This window comes from Protobothrops mucrosquamatus, unplaced genomic scaffold, assembly GCF_001527695.2.
Source record: "Protobothrops mucrosquamatus isolate PMUCROS unplaced genomic scaffold, P.Mucros_1.0 scaffold262, whole genome shotgun sequence".
Taxonomy (NCBI): Eukaryota; Metazoa; Chordata; class Lepidosauria; order Squamata; family Viperidae; genus Protobothrops; species Protobothrops mucrosquamatus.
In genome coordinates, this window is record NW_015386609.1 from 80,636 (window position 1) to 103,667 (window position 23,032).

At 36.8% G+C, this 23,032-nt stretch overlaps 1 protein-coding gene across 1 annotated transcript in view; it reads right to left on the bottom strand.

Annotated features, from left to right (window-relative positions):
* Positions 1-21,985, bottom strand: part of TCF7L1 (transcription factor 7 like 1) — a gene marked incomplete at its 5' end in the record, with an annotated part of 54,430 nt that extends 32,445 nt beyond the window's left edge. Inside the window, one exon of the mRNA XM_029283887.1 lies at positions 21,848-21,985. Within this exon, the coding sequence (XP_029139720.1) occupies positions 21,848-21,985 (138 nt within the window). The remainder of the gene's footprint in view (positions 1-21,847) is intronic.
* Positions 21,986-23,032: the final 1,047 nt, after the last annotated feature.

Here is a 23,032-nt window from a genome sequence, read left to right on the forward strand (position 1 = left end):
ATGATACCGTGGTCCACAGTATCAAAAGCCGCCGAGAGGTCCAAAAGAACTAGGACAGAGGAATATCCCCTGTCCCGGGCCCTCCAGAGATCATTAACCAACGTGACCAATGCCGTTTCCGTGCTGTAACCCGGCCTGAAGCCCGACTGGAGGGGGTCCAGATAGACTGTTTCCTCCAGGTGCCGAGGAAACTGCTGTGAGCTTTTCCTTGTTAGAGAGAGCAGAGAGTAACCAGCTAGAGAAAAGTACGTGGTTACCTTCATTTGTTTGGCTCATTCAGTACCTCCATCCCCTCATTTACAGTATTTAATGAATGGAATCTAAACAATAGCAATGATATCAGAACAACCATTTTCCAATGAAGATGGAACAGTCAATGGGCTTAGAAAACGAACAAGTATACTTAATGAAAAAAGAAAAAAATGTCAAATGAGAATGATTGCTCTAGGCTGTAAGTGTTGCCTCACTTCTCTAGTATTAAATTTAAAAAACAGCCATAATCTGAATCTGAACTCAAAACTATTTCTTTAGCTACTAAGATCTTCCTTCCTCCTCACAATCCACAGCAAACAACGAATTCCTTAGAACCTAGGCCAAACCATTTTTCCAATGTCTTTTGACAAAAGTGTAGGAGGAACTTCTACACTTGAGAGTGAACAGCCAAAATCAAGAGGGAAAAAGGAGGGGGGGGGGAGAATCCAGGTATACCAGAAAAAAGTCTTGTTCTTCTTCTTTGGAGACAATGTAAATAAAAACACTATAAAACTGTAAAACAAGTACTTTCCAAACTTAAGTTTTCAAAACGTACCCAAAACTTGAGAAACATGCCTATTAACAAAATAATAAAAAAGAACAGCCAGGTTAGTTATTCTGTCATATTAATAGGACATTGACACAATCCTAAAATATAAATGCAAAAAATCTTCTCCTTGACCACTTTAAAAAAAGGAAAAGAGGCCCTGGGCTATACATTTCCTGGAGTCTATTGTGAAAGCAGTTTGCCAATGATTTCTGAGATATTTTTTGGCATTTGCTGTCCTGCTTAGAGACACAGAATTCTCAGGTGCCCCCCCTCACTGAAGTACTAATCTGGCCCAACAGTGTGTAACATTTGAGATCGGCCAAACTCAGCCAGGTGCTGCCACCTGCTGAAGCACTATATATGGCAAGAGATCAACCCCAAAGGTATAATTAAACATAAATCACACCAAACAATGCCCAGAAATATACTCAATTATATATTTAAGTTAAAAATTAAAAAAAAAAAGATTATTTAATGTATGTGTAAAAGCAAAAGTAATTTTTGAACAACAATTGATACTTACTGACAACTACTTTGTGCTATCTTTTTGTAATTTTAAATGCATTTTTAAATTTGACCTGCAGAAAGCTTTCTCAAAATGTAAATTGCTTCCACTGGCAACTGACAGGGACAAAATAGGCACAAAGATGTAATGTAATTCTTTCCTTGTCTGTTGCAATTCCAAGATACACAAGCACACACACACACACACACAAATGTGCGGCACACTAATATCAGAGAAATCCCCTATTAATACCATGGGAATTTCCTAGCTGAGGAAGTCAAGGGATTTCCATTGGGAGGGGGAGGAGGAGAAAGGTCTGCATTCCTTCTCCATGTCTCCATTAATTGCCACCTTACCCTACAGGTAACCCTTGACTTAGTACCATTCCTTTAGTGACACTTCAAAGTTACAATGGCACTGGAAAAAGTGATTTATATCTGGTCCTCACACTTATGACCGTTGCAGCATCCCCATGATCATATGATCAAAATTTGGGCATTAGACCAGCAAAGTCAAGTGGTAGAAGCTACTTAACATCTGCTTGATTCACTTAACTATGGTTTAAAAAAAAAGGTTGTAAGATTGAGCCCAAATCACTGGGTGCACATTCACATGAGAATTCTTTGCTTATCTTCCCACATTTTTACCATGCAAATTTCATGTCTTCTATATCAGCTTTTCCATCCCCTCCTATGCTTGTCTCTTTGAGACAGGGATGGAGAGCAGTTATATTTCTGGAAGGATAAGCATATCTTGTCTAATTACGCTATCTGGAAATCTCAAACATTTGACCTCTGACCTGGCCTAATAAAACCACAGTATTAGCTGACCAGTAGCATTAACTTTAATATCCAAACAATGGAATGTTTAATTGTCCCAAATTAGCAAGGCCCTGATTTATCTGGCTTCTGTTTTTTGTATAAACAGCCCTTATTTATTTTTTATTTTATTAGATTTATATCTCCTGTTTATTATTTTTATAAATAACTCAAGATGGCGAACATAATATCTAATACTCCCTCCTCATTTTCCTCACAACAGTCCTGTGAGGTGAGTTGGGCTGAAAGAAAGTGACTGGCCCAGCCAGCTTCCATGCCTAAGGCAATCCTAGAACTCACAGTCTCCTGGTTTCTAGCCTGGTGCTTTTAACCTGCAGACTAAACTGGCTTTCTTTTATCTTTCTTATTTCATAATATTAAACTACTATACCAGTGGTTCTCAACCTTTTTAATGCCGCGACCCCAACCGGTCGTAAGTCGAGGACTAAACTGGTCGTAAGTCGAGGATTAAACCGGTCGTAAGTCGAGGACTAAACTGGTCGTAAGTCGAGGACTACCCAACCGGTCGTAAGTCGAGGGCTTTCCCTGCCCGGAAGCGCCGCGCATGCATGGTTCCGCCCCCTGCGCCAGCCGAGGCGTAGCTGGCAAGCGGCAGAGACGGAGCAGGCCGACCACCAGCTGGCCCAGCCCAAGGGAGGTAAGGCACCCGCCGGAAAAGGGGGAAAAAATGGCGGACAGCCTTGCTTGGCGACCCCCATGAAATGGTCGATCGACCCCAAATGGGGTCCCGACCCACAGGTTGAGAACCACTGTACTATACATACTGGTATAAATATCAGTTGTTAAAGAGCTGATATATTTACATGTTACAAGTATAAAGAGGCAAACCTCTAACCAACATAATGCATAAAACATTATTTCTTGAACAATAAAATAGTTTGCACTGCAACAAATGGAACATTACTAAAATTTCTAAATACCGTAGTAAAGTCTGTTGGTTAAATAAAAGAGAACGTGAAATACTTGTAAGAGTACAAAACTTTAATGGTGACGGTAAAATACTGATATATTCTGCTAGAACTGATTCATTAGACATTTTTATGCTATTTATTCCTATTCACTGGCTATGCTGCTTGGTTTATTTTAGTATGTGACACCATGGTAGTTTCCTTTTTAATTGAACATAGATAGTGTAAGTAATAGGGTTGGAATTCAAAACTATTTTTGCAGAAGCAAGGACTTCCAGATACAGATCCACAGTTTTGCTGCCTCAAATCCTGGGGCTGAAGACTGGAATGTCCCCAAAGTCAATTGTGCTCACCACAGGTATCTATAGGAAAAGAATGGGATATGTACGGATATGCAGCTTAGAATATACCAAGTGCAGGGAACAAAAACAGTAAGGATATTTAAGGTGAAGAGCTTAAATGTATTGTATGAGGCGGTGGTTCGTTTTTAGAAGAAGATTTATATCTTTCGGATGTTGTATGGTTTTTGTCCATCTCATACTCTTTGCATCGTGGTAAGTTGTAATCGAGAATGTAAATGTATATAAATTTTGAAAGCGAAGTCTGTTATAAATTTATAACATTTTATCGAGTGTTTTGTTTCGTTCATACAGCCGTTCATTTTTCATAACGGACTTGGCCATCAAAAGACATTAGGAGAATGTCACCTCAGTTAAAGGGCCTTTCCAAATCTATATAAATAAAAATGTAAATGTTCGTTTGTTCAAAATCTTAAATCTCCGAAAGTTCTTCACCGATTGCTTTGAAATTTTGACACAACATTGCATTCAAATACGCGTGTGTTTTTATATACCTATATTATATAGATGTCATGCCTGTGACAGGTAAAAACATGCTTTTGAAAAACAGCGCCATCTGTTGGACGTAAAAGCAACACACGCTTTTACCAGACTGAGCCACAGCAACGCGTGGCTGGGTACAGCTAGTCTTAATATAAATACTCAATTGCAGGCTAGATATATGAATTAAAAAATCTCATGGGATGCAAAGGAATAGCTTTTGCGCTGATCGGCTCTTCTGTAACAAGCCAAGCAGTGGAGGTGAAATTACAGGTAGTCCTTGACTTACAACCACAATTGAGACAAAAATTTATATTGTTAAGGGAGACATTTATTAAGTGAGTTTTGCCCCATTTTTATGACCTTTCTCGCCACAGTTGTTAGGTGAGTCACTGCAGTTGATGAGTTAGTAACCCAGTTCTTAAGTGAATCTGGCTTCTCCATTAACTTTGCTTGTGAGAAGGTCACAAAAGGTGACCTTCTGGGACACTGCAACCGTCGTACATGTGAGTCAGTTGCATCTGAATTTTGATCACATTATCATGGGGATGCTACAAAGGTTGTAACTGAAAAATGGTCATAAGTCACATTTTTCAGTGCCCTTGTAACTTTGAACGGTCACTAAGTAAACTGTTATAAGTCAAGGACTACCTGTATTACTTTTTAAAGAAATAACAGAAAGACTATTGAAGGTTACTTGTTGGACCACATTCAGTCTACATATTATTCAGGTAGGATCAATTGGATGAAGTAGCTTAAGTCAGTATATTTCTTCAATAAAGGATGATGAATAGTATATTAAAAGAATAGCCTAAGAGCATATTAAAACTACCAGTGGTTAAAAGATAGGGGGGAAAAGGTAGAGGAACAACATAAAATGGAAAGAGATCAATAGAAAATTTATCTCAAAGGTGCTTTTTCAAAAGGCAACTTGGATGAGAAGCGAAATATCTTCAAGGGAAAACAAAGACAATCCAGTTGTCTTTTGAAAAAGCACTTTTAGACAACCGTGACCTGGATGAGTGAGAATCTCCATAGATAATAGGAAATTTAATTTAAGGAGAAACATCCATGGTTTTTCAAGGCGTGTCTTCCTCCAAACAGGAATAGATTCAAATGCAGAAAAGAGTTTAAGTTAGAAAGGACAGTAAAGATAGTGAAAATAAAAGTATGTAGCACTTATTACAGAAAAACTATTAAAAAAGAATAGCCAGGAGACAGCCTATTCCTCAGTTTAAAATCTTCTAACAAAGAATGAGAGGTGGAGAAAATTGTGAAAGTCTACGTTTTCTCTGTATAAATAGGGTCATGGCAATTAAGAAATGATGAGAAACAGTTTATATTTTTCTCTTTGAGGGAAACCCAAGATCACCATTTAAACACATTTTAATGCATGCAATATACAAAAAAAGATCTCTCCATATACAAAAAACCTCTGCATTTTCTAAAGCATGTACTCTTGTCTTCCATTTCATGTTTCTTTCATTATTCCATTAACTTGAGCAGAAAAACAGGTTTTCTTGCTCCGGTTTAGCAACCCGTCAACTGTTACCATATACCAATAAATTCTTCCTCCTAGAATATATCATAAAATATGACATCCCAGCTGCCCATACTCTTATGGTCTATGACAAGAATCCAAATAGTTACTTTAGAAAAGTAAATTAATAGAGTAAATTAAAACAAATACTTGACAATTATACATTACTTTAGCAAAACAGATTCTTCCACCACATCAACCATATTGTAGATGAAAATTGAGGAAAAGAGGATTTTCAGGCATGACTAAATTATTAATTTCCAGTGTCATAGTGTGATCATACATACCGGATTTAAGTTTGCAGTTCATAGTAAACTTTGCTGTACAGAGTAATGTTAAATTTGATTTAATTCTATTAATGAAAACCCTGAGATGTGCACTTCTCTAGTATGAATTATCTACTAATGTAAAGTTTTTTGGGGCAAAGAGTATTAACCTAATACATACCACCACTTAGAATAACCATTCCTTTTAATTATTTCTACCAACATGGCATAAATAATTTAAAAATCAAATAATTCACAATTATCAAGAGGAGCCTTCCCAGGCACAAGGGAAGATAATAAATAATAAATAACAATATAGCAATAAATGTATTCTAAAAGTTCCGTGAAAACTTTCATTAGGAAAAAGACAAACAAAACATAATTCCACAGGGAGATTCTAAAACAGATACATTTTTACAAACTGCAGCTGATTATAATGTGGAATATAATCCAATATATCTGAATGTATTGGAAGACTTGAAATAGATGACAATGGCATAAAATGAGTTTCAATAATCCATTCACAATTAAACTGTGAGTTCTTGTTAGATTGTATAAGATAATTGTTTATACATCCTGACAAGTTTCATCTTAAATGTTAAGATTTGTGAAAATAAGACAAATTCCATTTCTATTTTTCATAACAGATCTAGCAAATGTTGATCAGCACTCCCACTAAATGCTACTGGTTGTTTTCTCATGCATCAACAGCCATTTCATAGAATAACAAGCTTTCCTATTCCACCTCCAGCCCCTGGCTTGCGTCTTACACACACCCATTTCAGCATTTAACTGTATACAGAGCTACCTGCTTTGTCCAGTGTCTTTTCCAGGTGGTGGAAAAACCGTACCAACTCAAAGCTCCAGTAAATTTTTCAACTGCTCTTTGTTGTTTATCAGCTTTAAGAGCAAATGCTGAAGCCTGTAGTTCTACTAACTGCCCAGTGGTTTTTGTGAACAACTTTCAGCTCTTGTCCATCAATCTGAATGGCTCTATTCATTCCTATTCAGACACTGTATCTAGTTGGCTTGGATAACGACAATCAGTTGGAAAAGCGCTTGCCCAAGGAGCAGTAATCCCACTGCTGAGATTTCCTTCAGAAATCGTTGCCTATCCCTCCATCTCTGTTAAGAAAAACCAAAAGGAAATGACAAGGAAAGAACGTGTGGAACCCTGGAACTTTCAGAATTGTCTTATCAAAGTACAAGTCACCCAGCAATTCATTCAGCCATCTATGAGATCGTATCTGAGTGCTGCAACTATTTTTCCATTACAGTGAAATAAAGAAACAGTGGTTGAAAATTCTCGTTTTCCTGGACTGCCACATAATTATTTACATACACAAATTCTTAGGTAAAATCGAGTGTAAGCTAGAAAAATGAAACTTGGCTTCTAAAAGTCTTTTTTCACACGAAATGGTAAAATCAATGTAAAGACAAAACATCCTAAATCAATAATTCCCTCAAACCAGTCCATTGGCATTCCACAGGCTTTAAGCTAGCAGAGCTATGCTCAACAGAATTTCTCTTCCAATTCTACTCATCTGAGCAACAATCTCATCAATACAATCTATGGGATAGAGTTCTGGAAGCAAAGCTGAAAAATGAATATATTTGTGTTTAAGCGAAGGATTCATTGGGAGATCTTAAACAACAACCTTATTTCTCTTCCTTTTTATCCATGTTTTCCACCGATAGGCAAAAATGGAAGTAACATGGGGCTTTGTTTCTCCAATTATATAGGCCAGTCAGTGATGGCGAACCTTTTAGAGACTGAGTGCCCAAACCACAACCCAAAACCCACTTATTTATTGCAAAGTGCCAGGGGCGCATCAGCATTGTGGTGACCTGAGGGGGGGGCATGGAGGCTTGGCCCACTGGGTGGGCATAGCTGCAGGTGTCACGGCAGACTGGGTGGGCATGGCTGGGGTGGGCATGGCCACCTCGATGTTGCTCATGGGGGGGATGCCTGTGGGGGCCGGGCAGGGTTGGGGGAGATCCAGGGGGTCTCTGGTGGATGGAGCATAGATGCGGGGAGGCATGCAATCCTAGCTGGGACTGGGAGGCCATGGTGCCGATGGGGATCCGGCTTTCCCTGCTCGGGGTGGCCTTTGGCTTGCTGGCCGTAGGCGTGCTCTACCACCTCTACTCGAGCTTGCTAGCTGGCCGCTTCGCCTCCTTTGTGCCTGGTGGGGCTGCCGCTCTGGGCAGCGGCAGCGGCAGCAGCCTAATGGACCTGACAAGCTGCTGGAAGTAGCAGTGTGTGTGCCCACAGAGAGGGCTCTGAGTGCCGCCTCTGGCACTCGTGCGGTAGGTTCGCCACCACTGATATAGGCAAATGAGATTAAAAGTGCCCTAGCTTTTCAGCTATTGCTATGGTTTTAGGAATACAAATGAATAGATTCATGTTCTCTATAGAAAAATCACTTGACTAATTGATGTTCTTTACACAGACAATGAGCAATGCAAAGCCATACAATAAAACTACAAGTACAAAATAAAATAGGATAACCTAGACACAGTAAAAAGCATTTCAACTACAGGACTTTAGTTTAGCCCCCAAACATTGCAATAATGCAATAACCACTATCTACCTTGATGATGTACCAATGTAAGATAATTCCAGCAGATGCCAAACAACTATTTGTTAAGGATGTTCTAATTTGGATTCCCGCTTCAAGCTGAGGATTGAATTGGATGGTCTCAATAGTCCTTCACCCTCTTATGATCCCAGAGCTAGTTAAGTGATAGCTAAGGAAACAAAATCAAGCCTTCAGAAAAAGAGCACAGCATTCTGGCTTTTTACCTTAGTGACATGTTGAAATATGGATTGAATGTACAATCTGATGTGGTGAAAGAGTCATATCAAACTCATATCATCACAAGTACTGCATGAGAATTAGTTTATTACCTGGAAGTCAGCAATATTGAAGCCTTTTCATACATTGGTATGAAAATCCCTAGTAAGTCACAAATGGAGAAACTTATGGTATGCTATTAAACATAACTTTATTAAATAAAAAAAACTGTGAATCGGAACTACCTGAGAAACAAGAACTATTCTACTATAGCTATTTAAGTTCAAGCATTTTTCATTACCCAATATTTGATTTTATTTACTGAGTTGATAATCTATATTTTCCAAGAACATAACTAGGACCATATAATCTGGGAAACTCGTCTTATTAAGGGCTGCCTTAATCCTCCCCTTTTTTCTCTTTTTTCCTTGCTGAGCAGAGATCTTTCTATTTTCTTTAACTCTCTTTTTGCTGCAGAAATACCTTTGCAGCAGGCAGCACTTCTTCCTTCTCTTCCTGATCATCTTTCCTGGCCAAGTCCTAATTCTCTACTACTCTTGCATAGAGTTTGGCCCAGTTTCAGGAGTTTTCGTCCACAGTAAAAGCACAGGGGGATTTCCCAAGGGCACTAATGACTGACACAAGTGGCCTCAGGGCATCAATTGCACATCTCAGACAGGCTGTTTGTCTTTCTGGAGCTCTTCCTGGGGTCCAGCTTGCTTTTCTCCCTGTGCAGCTTCTTCAACAGCTATGAAGTATGACTTTAGGCCACAGAAAGTGATTTGAGAATCATAAAATTTGAATCCTGTTCTAAAACATACCGTAGCCAGGCTAGTGAAAAGAAGACAACAATGCAAGAAGACAAATATTAAGCACATAATGATACAAAGTTAAAGTAGTACCTGGGCAAACTATCGACAGTTGTTTCTTTCAAATGAAACTCTGGTTAAATAATCCCATGTAAGAGGATTGGCTGACTAATTAATAGCATGGCTTCGCAAATTATCAGGGTCTCAGAACAGAATTCTCCCCCCCCCCCATCTTTACATTAACTGATCTGAAAGGCCTAGTATTTGCATTAACCCAAAACACAGGAACGGTTGCACATTCATTCCTTTCTTTGTGACCAGAATATTGTGAGAAACACAGCAAATGATTGTCTTTTACAGATCTTACACTTACCAGAATATTGTGAGAAACACAGCAAATGATTGTCTTTTACAGATCTTACACTTATCCCTGTGGAAGAGAAGACTGGCATACTATATTCCACTCCTCTGAAATTATTAGTTTTCATATATATATATATATACTTGCTTCAAAATATTTCAAACTAATAATAAAAGAGCTATCTGAATCCCAGGATGAACCATTGTTATATTCTAGTTCTTCCACTCCTAGCAAAGTCAATCCAGGAGGGAAACAATAGTTTAGCGAAATAACTAAAACCAGCTGCACAGAATAGCATGCATGCATCACCCCTCAAATAAGGCCTCTTAAAATGAAATAGAATGAAGGCTTAGCATGGAGCAATTTTGTTGCTCTAAGTTGGAATGGAACTGGGAAGGAAGATCTTGTAAATCTTGTTTAGTCAAAAATTAAAGGTGAATGATTAGCCAACAACCACGATGGTACAGCAAACAAAAAGCCAGTATGTTGAATAATAGGAAACATCTTTTAAAATCTTTTGCAAACTTCAACATTCCTCATAATTCCCTGAAATTCTCACCTTCTTTATGTTTTCAAAGATAAAATTGGTCAACATGTGTACAGTACATTAAAAACTATGCAATCAAATCTTTAGGCAAGTACTTATTTACAAAAAAAAATAACTGTAAGTAATAATACAACAAAATGTGGATTTTGAATACTTCTTTGAATCCTTTTAAATTAATCCCTTTGTTATAATTTATTGGATTTCTTGCATCACTTTCTCCAAATATTAACTTGGTATATGATGCAGAATTTCAACAGGCTGGCTTGGGCAGTCATGTCAAGATATCAAATAGGAAAACCTAATAATGAAACCATGAACTACTAACCAAACTCTAGAAATTTATGTCCAATATGTTACCAGAAGTCTAGATTCTCTTTCTTTAAAAATACACATCTAAATTAGTAGTTTAACAGAGCTGATAACTAGTGCATTCTAGAATGGCATTCTGATTCGATTATTACAAGACATTTGTCCATATTATTGTGATGGGACATATTTTTTACAACTTCTAACTATTTTTAAATCCATGAGATTTAGAAACTTGCTTTAAAAAAAACCCAAAAGTGACAGCGGATTTAATGCATCCAACTCTCAATGCCACATGCCTAGATTAATGGAATTGTAATTAACGTAAAATAAATACTGAATTCCTAGAGGTGTACTTGCATTAGTCTGTTACAGCAGAAACAGCATGGTCTTGTGGCAGTTTAAACACTAACGTTTATTACAGCGTAAACTTCAGTCCATGAAAGCTTCTTTATAATAAATGTGTTAGTCTTTAAGATGCCACAAATTCAATTATTATTGAACTTCTAAGCTCCATCATCAAGCATTCTACTAAAATTTAAAACGGTCTACGCCTTGATGGAGTTGCATCATATTTTCAACCTAATCAAGCTGCCTCGTTGTCTACGTCGAATTGTAGATGTTTTATCTACAAGTTTATAGTTATGAAACAGATCTTCTGACCGTCACGACGTAAATTAATTTGCACTTTTTCCAGTCGGTCTTCTTTTTCCACACGTGGAGATCCTTACGTATAACACCTAATCAATGGGATTGTCGATGAGTTAGATCAAAGTTGGACAAGAGAACTCTCGGTAATCTATATTGTTCCCAACTTAAGATAATAATAGGTGATGCCCATGTTATTCATCACTTGGCAAATCCATGTTCATACTCAAAAGAGAGATTGTTCTGTTAACTTTACTGCTGCAAGATAAGCAGGCTTTAGTTGCTTTAGTTATGAGAGAACAAGGGAAAATACCCAAACAATGGAAAAGGATTTGGAGAGAATGTAACCTAGAGGTGTGTGAGTAACACAATATTTCCATACTGCCAAACACCTGGGCTCCTAAACACCACACACTAACCCTTCATCAGCAACTACTGCTGGTTGTTTTTTTTTCAGAAACAGACCCTAAAGGAGGATTTTTCTGTTAAGCTCTTCAGCCAACAAAGGCACTTTTACCTGACAGTGATTATATCACTGAATTTCTGGATTTCTTTTCAGAAGTCACGAAGTCATATATGCCAGGTTTGTAAATGATCCCTTGTCAGACGATGAATAAAAAGTTTTAAAGAAATTATTATTATTTTTGCTTTTAGGAAAGGACTAGGAAAACTTGTTCAACTAAACTTCTCTTTCACGGAGCCTCAATAAAGTGCCTTACCTCCCTCCAAATCCATTCCAGAAACAATACAATACATTAGTAAGCTGTTTTTTCTAGCTCTTCTTCTACTGTCAATTACCCATTATTTTTCTACTGGACAAATAGGAAATACTGTACAATCAATTCAACAGAGTGTTTCCACTGCCTTAAAGCAGTACCTGTCTGTAATTCTGATATACATTAACCTCTCCTAGCACTTATTGTTACAATCATAATATATTATATTGCTCTCCACCCAAATCAGATTCAATTCTAATTTCTTAGGTCTACAAGGCAGTAGAGATGCAAGGATTTTGAATATTGCTGAGAGCAGACCTTAAAATAATGACAAATGATCCTAGAACTTTTTCACGTATATTTTAAATATTTCTAGAATTCTTTTTAGCAAAGTTTCACTGTTAAAAGCAAAGCAGAGTTTCACTATTAAATGTAGTACATCCGAAAACAATGGAATTATACCAGAGCTACCAAAACCTCTCTCTGTTATGGTACCTTAGTATTTGGCAATTTTTTCATGGCATTCCTAGGCCAAAACTGTGGATTAATTTTAGCTAGTAGAATGAGATTCCATGATGCCCCGTGAATACAGTTCCCTAGTCCAAGTTTGGGAACTGCAGGAATAGAATGAAACAAAAACAAAACAACAACAACAAATCCCCAGTTTCAAACATGCTATAGAAATGGCTATGTCTGACTACTTTTCCATGAAGCAAAGTTTCACCAGCCATCTTGAGTAGTGAAAAGGGTTTGCATAAAAAGAAAGGCCTTCTGATATAATTGGAAATTAAATAACTGGGTCCTGTAAAAATACAAATAATTTATGACTCAAGAGATGAATTGGCAGGAAAACAGATATCGTTAATAAGCAGATAACCTAATTCTGTATTAGCTAGTTTCCAAGTCATCTTCAAATGCACCCCTATACAGAATGTGCAAGCAACAGACTACTTCAAAAGTCACCAGTGTAATGGAAGATCAGCAGAATGCTATCATTTGAGGATCCCAGAAGTGAACAAGAGTCCAGTAGATCCCACAAGTAATGACTGGGGAGCACAAGCCTATCCAAAACAAGACTTTTCTAGCCTAGTAAACCTCCTTATTATGCCAATATTTTTTCAACTATCTAGACTGATTTTAACAGCATGTCCCTTCATCCAGACAATTATTGACTGAGAAGCATTCCAGCATTCTGTCTTCACTGGCATACTAGCTTACAGTAAGCTACGTTTCCCTGTCATGCTCTTCCAGTGATTTCATCAGACAAACCTTTCTTGATCTGATGTCTTCAGTCTGATGAGCTGTAATTCCCAAGATACTCCAGCTAGCCCAGCCCCTCTGTCTAGAAGACAAGCAACAGGACTATGTAAATTCTTTGGAAGAAGTGGTTTGGAACATGCTGGAGCATGTATGAAACGCTTCTTCTAGAACTGTTACCACAGTTGCATCTTTTTTCTAGGATCACATGGCCATCTTGGAAGCTATTCACAGCTGTCTGTGCATGAATGTGCATGCACAGCCACTTCTGTGGGGAAAAAATAAAAAACAAAGGAAGTGGCTGTGCATGCACATACATGCACAGACAGCCGGAAGCCCTTTCAGGTATTTATTCATCCCTAATTAGCAATTCAAGAAAAGACTTAAACCAGCAATATTCCCTTTTACAATATAAAAATAGCTGTGTGATATGTGAAGAGAAAATATGAATCAAGTCAACTCCGCTCACTTCACTGATTATTAAGAAGATCAAATGATCAAAATCCAAAACAACCAAAACAAAAATACTCTCCACCATAACAGACAAAAGAAATAATGGAACAGTAGAAGACTACAAATGAAAAGACAGTTAATTGCAGTTAAAAATACCTGTTGGGGTCAAGTAATATTTTTCAATAATCCTGGAGGTAATCCTGGAGGTAATTATCTCCTTTTACATAAAGACAAATGCATGCATATATATATACACACACACACATATATACATACATACACACACATATATATATACACATACATACATACATGTAGACAAGCTGGCGAATGTTCCCTAAGTGTGTGTGTGTGCGTGCGTGTATATATATGCATGCATGCATGTATATGTACACATACATACACACACTTACAATGCACTGAAGCAGTAGAAGTTTAATGGGGGCACAGGATACCTTGTTTTATGGCATAAAGTTTTCCTTTTTGCCAGAAATATTAGGAACTTCATTCACTTCTTATGTCTGCCATTTTTACTGCATTCCCATTCAGATACTGCTAAGTTCACATCTTTTCCCTGTATCCATTTCTATTATCTCTCCGGTAAAGACTGTGCCAAATGATTTCATTGCACTGACTTCCAGCTATTCTGTTAACTTCCTATTGAACATAACCCATTCTCTGCTTCCTTGCATAGTGGTTGCTCTTGAGACAGGCCTTTTTTTCCCCTCAATGATTACGTGGAGGAGAGGATAATCATCCTAGAAACTAGAGTCTTTCTAATATGGCATCGTGTCCGTACAGTTTGGACGCTGCAACGCGCTGCATAGCCCTGAAAAAGGGGTAACGGCCGTTCCCCCACCCGCGCCAAAGTCGCACTGCGTAGGCCGGGTGCCCGGCCGTCAAACTGTACGGACGGCATCGTACAGTCCCTCTCTAGTAGCAGAAAGTAAAGTACATGCTCTGTAAAACACAAGAGGAAAAATACTTCAACCCTGTTTACCTAAAGCATTTATTTCAATTATTGGAAAAGCGACAGTGATACAGATACCATTGGATTTCACTTATTCTATTAATAGAAGTTACCTTGTTGTCTACATATAAAAAAGAAGGAAGGAGAAAGAAAAGAAAAAAGAAAAGAAAAAAGAGAAAAGAGAAAAGAAAATGAACGCCTGGCACCATAATTCTGCATTTATTAGGTGAGAAAGCAGCTGCAACTCATCTCAGTTTTTTTTCTCCCCGTGCAACATAGAACTTGGGGTTTATCTCATGCCTGAAGCAGTTACAGCAAGGATAAGAATGTAACAAAACAATAACTCTAAATAAGAAACAGACTTCATCAGGAAAAAAAAAAGTGTCCCCAGAGACAAAGCATTCAGGCTTTCTATCTAACCTTTTAAAATTGCTCCCACAAGTTAACTAAAAAGATCTGAATGTATTAAAGCAAAGCAGAAAGAAAGCAGGTCCTTAAGTAACTTAAAATATGTACTTTGTTTTTATATGATATACTCTGGTAGGTTATTGGAAAATGGCTGTTGTGGTTTGGTTACGATAAATTGTGAGTACCAATATACACTGGTATTAACTGATCCTTTATACAGAAGATTAAATGTTAATTATTTTATTGAGGGGAAAAAATAATAAAAGAAGTGTAGTATAAAAGCTGACGAATGTTCCCTAAAGTGAAATTTACCTGACTCAGAATTACTAACAGGTTGCAGTACAAAAGGGGTGACAATTCTAAAATGCTGAGATTAGAGAGAAATCCTAAAGAATAGGAAGCATTCTTCTGGCATTACGGAAGCAGTGAAATGGAAGCAGTGAAATAATAACCAAAGCAGTTATTGTTTAACAATGCTGTTTAAACCACACTGAAGACTAAATTGAACAGTATAACGATGAGCACAACTATAGCCTAAGGGGGAAAAAACCTGGAATACTGCACATTTTCTCCACAATATCTTACCACAATTTTGCCAGCTGAATTTTAGTTTGCCCGCCACACATTCCCTTGAGAACACAAGGGGAAAACCTGCATCATCTTTTTCTTGTAAATACAAGAGGATTCAATCAATTCAATTCTTTGAAGTAGCTGTATTTTCAGCATTAGAAAACTGACAGAAATACTGTTTCCTAGCAATAAAAATGCATTATATATTTTCCAGTGTTAAGAAATGTTATGTGGCTTTCATACAGATGCAATAAAGTTTGTTTTCTGCTGCTTCAGGGGGTAGGACCTAAAAGGAAATTCATTAAAACATTAGAAAGAATGTTTTGAAAGTACAAATTCTTTAGCAGAGGAACAGACTGTATCATTTATGTAGTAAATCATAAAGTGTGACTTATAACAATGCTAAGTTAAAAACAAAATGATCAGCTGGTTTAACATGAACCCGGGCTATTTCCTATGGCATCACAAATTCAGCTTCAGGGGGGGCTTGGAGTTAAAATCCTTCATAAACGCTTGCCTGCTTCTGAATTCATTCTTAACATTCTAAGAGCAAACATTCATTTTACACACACATACTCTGCACTGATTTTAAAACAGTACGACATAAAAATATTAATTTTTATCCACTCCAGTGTCTGATTCAATGTTAACATGAGACAATTTTGGCTACATCACTTTTAATAACCATGGGGTAAAAGTACATCTTCATCTTAATTCCTTATCAGTTAAATTTTACAATGATAAACCGTGTTATAGCAAACACTGTAAGAGTTACTTGAAATTTCACTTTTAAACAACAACAATAAAAAAAAGAAAAATGATCCTTATGTCCCAAATCTACAGCAAGAAATTTTGTGGAACAGAATTCTAATTTAGAATTCTAATTCTAAAACAACAAGATAATCTATTGCATTTGCACCAAATTCAAGAAATTAAAAAGCACTCTACATACTATTGTGGCACATTAGGACTTGTTGCTCTCTGGCTATCCATTTTACCTCAAAAAGAAGGTAGACCTATAGAATTGAAAGAAATGATCTAAACATAAGACAGATTCAGACGAAACAAGCCTACTCCCATATAATTAACAATAATCCAGGTGTAACAGACAAATTGAATAAAATGATTTCTAATGACATCATGTAAAAATAGCACAGCTGCTATCAATTTATTGTAACAACCTCTCACATGATCTTGTAGAATCCATTCATCATTAATGCTATAATATTTAATCAGTTTAGACTGTTTTCATAAGCAAAAGAGGACTCTTAATTAACTGGGCAGATTTTTAGAAAATGGTTAATCTTCTTATACAAACACTCAGGTAATGTTTGCTTTAAGATTATGCCTACTATGAAATGTCTGCATATAATTAAATTTCCAAGTAGGGAACTTTTAGGCTTTCCAAGATAACATTTCTATCATTCATAATCTGGCATGGCCAATGGGGCTATGAAGTCCTACAGATCTGAAAGGCCCAGGATCACCATTATCAATCTAAATATGAGGAAAATGTATTTTTCTTTAAATAGCACAAGGAAAGTGCACCTTTACTTCTTCTGGAAGTGTAATAAAACTTTATGTCAATCCATCTATCCCTTAAATTTATGGATTAATCCAAGGGCAGTAAAGCCACCAGATTGGAGATACTTGCTGAGGAAATTGATAAGATGTTCATTGACAACTCAAAGGAGAAGAATAGATTCACATGATAAGGAAGCAGGCAGGGAATCCCTAATGGCTACAGAACACAATGAGCTCCTGAGGGTTATGGCATCTGTAGAATTTGGAATTGGAGTTGGAACACTGGGGGGGCTGGCCTCTAGAGAATTCAATTTACTGTCTAACGCTTGGTCAATTTGCTTAATCACTTTTTAAAATGTCTGTGGGGACACACAATGTCAGCCCATTAACAGCTTTTAAATGGCTTAAGTCTCCTCTTAAATAAGAAAAGCAGAGCAAACAAGAGATGGTGGTAAGATCTGTCTATGTCATAATTCTTTTATGTGTTTATTTTGCCAGTCAAAATTTAGAGTGATATATTAAGTCACTGCTAAACTCTGCTCCCAATTATTCTTTCCCAAAGAAAAAAGGAAAACAAAAATAATACAATGATTAATTTCCCTTTGAACTATTATTATGACATTTTCTAGATGTTTACTGAGGATGTTTTTGGGTTTACTCATTTTTATTAACAAAAAATACTATAACCTGTAACTACTAGTTCTCTGTATTTAACATTTCCTGATGTAAATCAAAACAAATCAACCAAATGGTTTTCACAAATCTTATACAACCAAATGTATGCAAATATAAAGAAAAAATCTGAAATCTTACATGCACTTAGAGGGGAAAAAAACTGAGCAACCTTTTACTTTTATCTAAATGAATTTTTTTAAAAATTATTAAATCAATTCAGTTACCAGTTAAAAGCACCTAACTCTGATATTCTACATAACAAACTTGTACTTCAGGCAGCAATTCAGACATCTGGATATTATGCTCATTTTTAAATTAAAAATATTGAGATCAAGAGTATGTTTCTTAATTTATCAGTTGTTCACTTTAACCCATGTGTAAAGTCTTTAACCAGAGTTCAAATGAGCTAAAGCTCATATAATTTATTTTCCCTTTCCACTATGAATTTTACCTTCTTTTCTGAAAGAAATTAGTGGCATAAGATTAACTCTGTGCTATTATATCTTTCTAAAAAACTAGTTTTAATCAGACATTACAAATCTGTTTAAAGAGTGTTCATATTTTAATTAAAAATCAACGTTAGTAGCATTATTAATTCAGATAAAACAATACAGTGTTTCTCAATCTCAACATTAACATGTGAAGTTGAGAAGCACCGGAATAATACCCTATGGCTTCTGCTATTAAAGAAAGAGGAAAAAGCCCATGCTGCACAGCTTCATATAATCCTAGACTGGAAGGTAAGTAAAAGTCAACAAGTTTAATCCTCTGAACACCTCAGGATTCACTGTACCTTCTTCTTTACTTCTTCTTTTACCATTTTGGGTGTCAAGGGATTCAACTGTACCATCGCTGATCAATGACTGCCCCTTTTAAAAAAAATTTCCAGGGAAGGAGAAGAAACCCCTCCATTTGGTAGCTCACTCCGTGATTAGCAGCTCTTGCTATCAAAAATCTTCCGAATTTATAATCTATATCCTTGAAATTCCATCCCATTACTTCTAGTCTCATCCAGTGGATCAAGTGAAAAGGATAGCCCTTTAGTATTTGAAGACAGCGTTCATGTCCCCTACTCAACTCTATTTTTGCTATTTAAACATACCTAGTTCTTTTAACCATTCCTCGTAGGACTTATTGTGCTTAAAGAAGCATATTTTATGCTAGAAGTGTAGTATAATACCCCTATACAGTCAACATATCTAAATATTTATTAATAGCAACTTTATGATAATACAGTCATTAGCTGTGGAGAAAATTAGGATGGTGTAGGAATGCCTGCAAAGTACAGCATGGTCATATTCTTTATTAATCCCCAAGGACACATGGAAGGTCTCTTTTGAAAGAGCCTGGCAGAAAGTTTGAGATCACTATCTTGCCTATAGTGTCTCCAATCTGGATAAACTTTGGTTTCAAGTACTATTTTGTGCCAAACAGAAATCAAGGTTTTGGATGATATACTTGGACCTTAGGAAAACTCCCAGACCACAATAAGTCAAACTATGATTAAAAGAGTAAGACAGAAGACAATGTATATAACTACTCCAAGTTCTTTGAATGTTTTGTAAACATACTGTGTCCATATGTAGCAGTAACCATAATGGGATTTGTTTGCTTTGGCTTTAGCACAGGGCTATAAAACTCTGAACCAATACAGTAAATGGCAACAAAAAAATGTTTCACTGCCATCTTGTAACGGCCTGGATTTTTGCAGTCCACATCTAGTAGCTTACTTTAAACCCAGCACAGTTGCCCACGTGTTGTGGTTTTCCCACAATGAGGGATTCCAGCTGCCATGGCTTAGTAAATGATTAGCAAATCATAGTGGTAATATCTTAGAATGACATGGGAATGCTCCAAAATTTGTAACAATAGTAAGGATCATTAACAATAATGCTCTAAACCAGTGTTTCTCAACCTTGACAATTTTAAGGCATGTGGACTTCAACTCCCAGAATTCCACAGCCAGCAATGCTGGCTGTGGAATTCTGGGAGTTGAAATCCACATGCCTTAAAATTGTCAAGGTTGAGAAACACTGCTCTAAACGTTCATATTTAGTGCACACTAATGTCACTATTGATCTTATTGCCATCAAAGTACAATGATAATACAGTGTTTCCCATCTTAAATTAATTGCCAGGTAATAAAAATGTCAGATAATACTACTACTCTATTGATACTTTATTATAATTACATCGATTACCCAGGTAGATACTCCCAGATTCTTATGACTCTTAATATTCATTACGCATTAAAGCCTTATGTAAGTTCTGCTTGGTAACTCTCACAGTATACCAAATACATATGAGTAACTAGTATACCCAACAGCTAGTAGTCAAGGACATGCTGACTCAGAAATAAAACAGAACTATAATGAACGGTAACTACTGATGCAGTTTATTCTCCATAACTGCTAATTTCATCAAGCTATGTATAACCTAGGACAGTGGTGGCGAACCTATGGCACGTGTGCCAGAGGCGGCACTCAGAGCCCTCTCTGTGGGCAATGCATGCCATGTCCCGGAGATGGCGAGAGACTGGCCCCTGCCGCCCTGGCTCCGCCCACCCAGTCTGCCATGACCACCACGCCCACCCGGCACTCGGTGATAAATAAGTGGGTTTTGGGTTGCAGTTTGGGCACTGGTTGTCTAAAAGGTTCACCATCGCTGACCTAGGATCAATTTCCTAGCCAATCACTTGCCATAAGCCACTCTTAAGCAGACTTTTTCAACTCTGGCTTCCAAGTATTATTACATTATACTACAGTTCCATCAACCACAGCCAGCAGAGTCAATAGTCTGGAATTCATGTACTGCAGAAAATTCAGAGGTTTGTTGTAAGTAGTATACAAATTTTATAAGGCTTGTGAACATTTAGGAAGTGAAACTAAATCTCCAAGTATACTCAACAAAGTTAAAGGACAGTGTGAATAAGCAATATATTAAGCAGGCTGTCCCTGAGGGCAAATTGAGCAGGCTGAACTTGAGAGCTAGGCTACCAAAACCTGGTTAAAGAATTCTCTGTGCCACTATCTAATGTTATCTAGATTTTTGCAATCCTAAGGTTTCAAGGAAAATAAGATTTGGTGGATTTACATGAGAGCCTATCTCACAATACTAAAAATAACTACAAAAAAATATAAAGCCTAGAGCAGTCAGAAAAAAAATTACAAAGCCACAAGCCAACATTCAACACAACCAAGAAACAGGCTCCTCCCCACACTTGGGAATCCCAGGCTCAAGCACAGAGCCCCCTCCTCAGAGCCTTATGGAAGGCCAACAGGGACAGGAGCAATCTGATTTTTAGAGGGATAATATTCCAGAGGGCAGATGCCAGGACATAATAGACCTTTCTCTAAGTTTCTATGAAAAGCACTGGAAAATATAGAGTAACATACGTTTGATAACTGATAAAAGTTAATTCCCTTTTGTTTTATCTACACTGTATTAATGCAGATCTAATCTCTATCTCTACCTTTCCCTGTATACATGTTCCTAAGTGGCAATTAAAAATATTATGCTGTAAGTTCTTTTTTTCCCCATCAGTAGGATGGGTAGCCTTCTCTTAAATACAACACTGTCATTTAGAGACACTCTTTTTTCTAGCTAGTATTCTATTCGGAATGTATTCATGAAATATATTTTATTCTACTTTGAATTATAGAAAAACCTGCAGCATCTTTTCCAAAATAAACAGTTCACCCAAAATGTGAATAAACATGACATAAACCTTAAATGTACTGAACGATTTTCAGTATATGTGGACACTTTTTGTTCTGGACTGCGGAATAGGTGGGCCAAAATGAGACAAAATCCTATGAAAATATATCCAATGTGGCGAAATATTTTCAATGCTATAAATCATTCAGCTGAAAATCTGGGAGAGTAGAAGAGACTGCCTTAGAGACTGCCTATCTTCAGTCTCCTTATCTGTAAGGGTTCTATTTCTAACACTTCCAGGTTTAAAAGATTGACTGCTTATTATACAGAGATATCAAATGTAAAACAACACCCTTCAGTGCAGCTATATAAAACCACTCCATCTAACCTGAATTCCCCTTTGTAGAAGAAAAAAATTAATCACACATATGGCAAAACAAAGTACTTACTGTTCGAGCACCACTTGGAGACAAGGCTCCACTAGGAAGGTAAGGGCTTCCCAGCTCTGGGATCATCAAGAAAGGATAACTTGGATAAGGGGTCCCTTTAAAAAAGCCTCCATCTTGCTGTCTTCTAATTACTATGGAAGAAGGAAGATATTAGCTATAAACATTCAGAGAGTAAAAACTCTCCGACAAATGGCAAAACAACCAACTTAAGTTTAAAATGTATGAATTACAAAAGTTAGAATTCTAACTCCAAGAATTATGAAAGATCAGAACTCAAGAAAAACCAGCTAGGATTGCAAAGCAGAGAAAAATTAACATTGAAGCAAAAAGTACTAAACAAGATGAAATTGTATTTATTCCATTTTGTCATCTAGTATTCTTGAAACAAATTTGAAACAACAGAAATTACTTCTAATTTAAACATTCAACTAATCAAAATCCAATCTTTATCTCATAGTTCAGTGATATTTAGCCACAAGAAAACATCTATAACATCACAAGTTTCATTCAAATGCTTTAAGTTGAAATGTGACACCTGTAGTCCTCCAGTTTTTTCCCCATACAAAACTATAATTTGCTTAACCATAATTTATTCAATAAATCACGTGACAAGATTCACAGTTAAATCAAAGATTTAAAAAATGGGTCAGCATATGGACCCTCCAGAAACTTAGTGCTTAATGTCCAGGGCAGTTTGGTAGATCTTCAGTGTTGTGCAAATAACATTTAGAAAACCACAGATCCTCACTCTTTTAGGTCATAATATTAAACACCTATGATAAATGCAGGCTTGCTAAGATCAATATATATTGCCAAGAAATGAGCTTTTATAAAAAGCAATTTTTTCCTCTCTATGGGCCATTCATTAATCCAAACTGCAGAGTTACAAACTTCCCAAAGTTTTTGTCTTTGGGACAAAAGTTGAGGAAACATATGTCTGTCACCTTTCATTCAGTGAGTTAGAGGTTTACGCAATCATGTCTTAATATCTGCACTCATACCGAAGTACCACTGGATCATTTATCCAGATTAATTGCAGTCCAAAACTCTACTCAAATACACAAATAATAATACTATAACCTTTATTTCACCTACTGTATACTGTTAAGATGAGGGAGGATAAGAGTTGTTACACCCCCCCATGTGCAAAAACATGGGGAGGATTCCACCTAATATTAGGTTAAT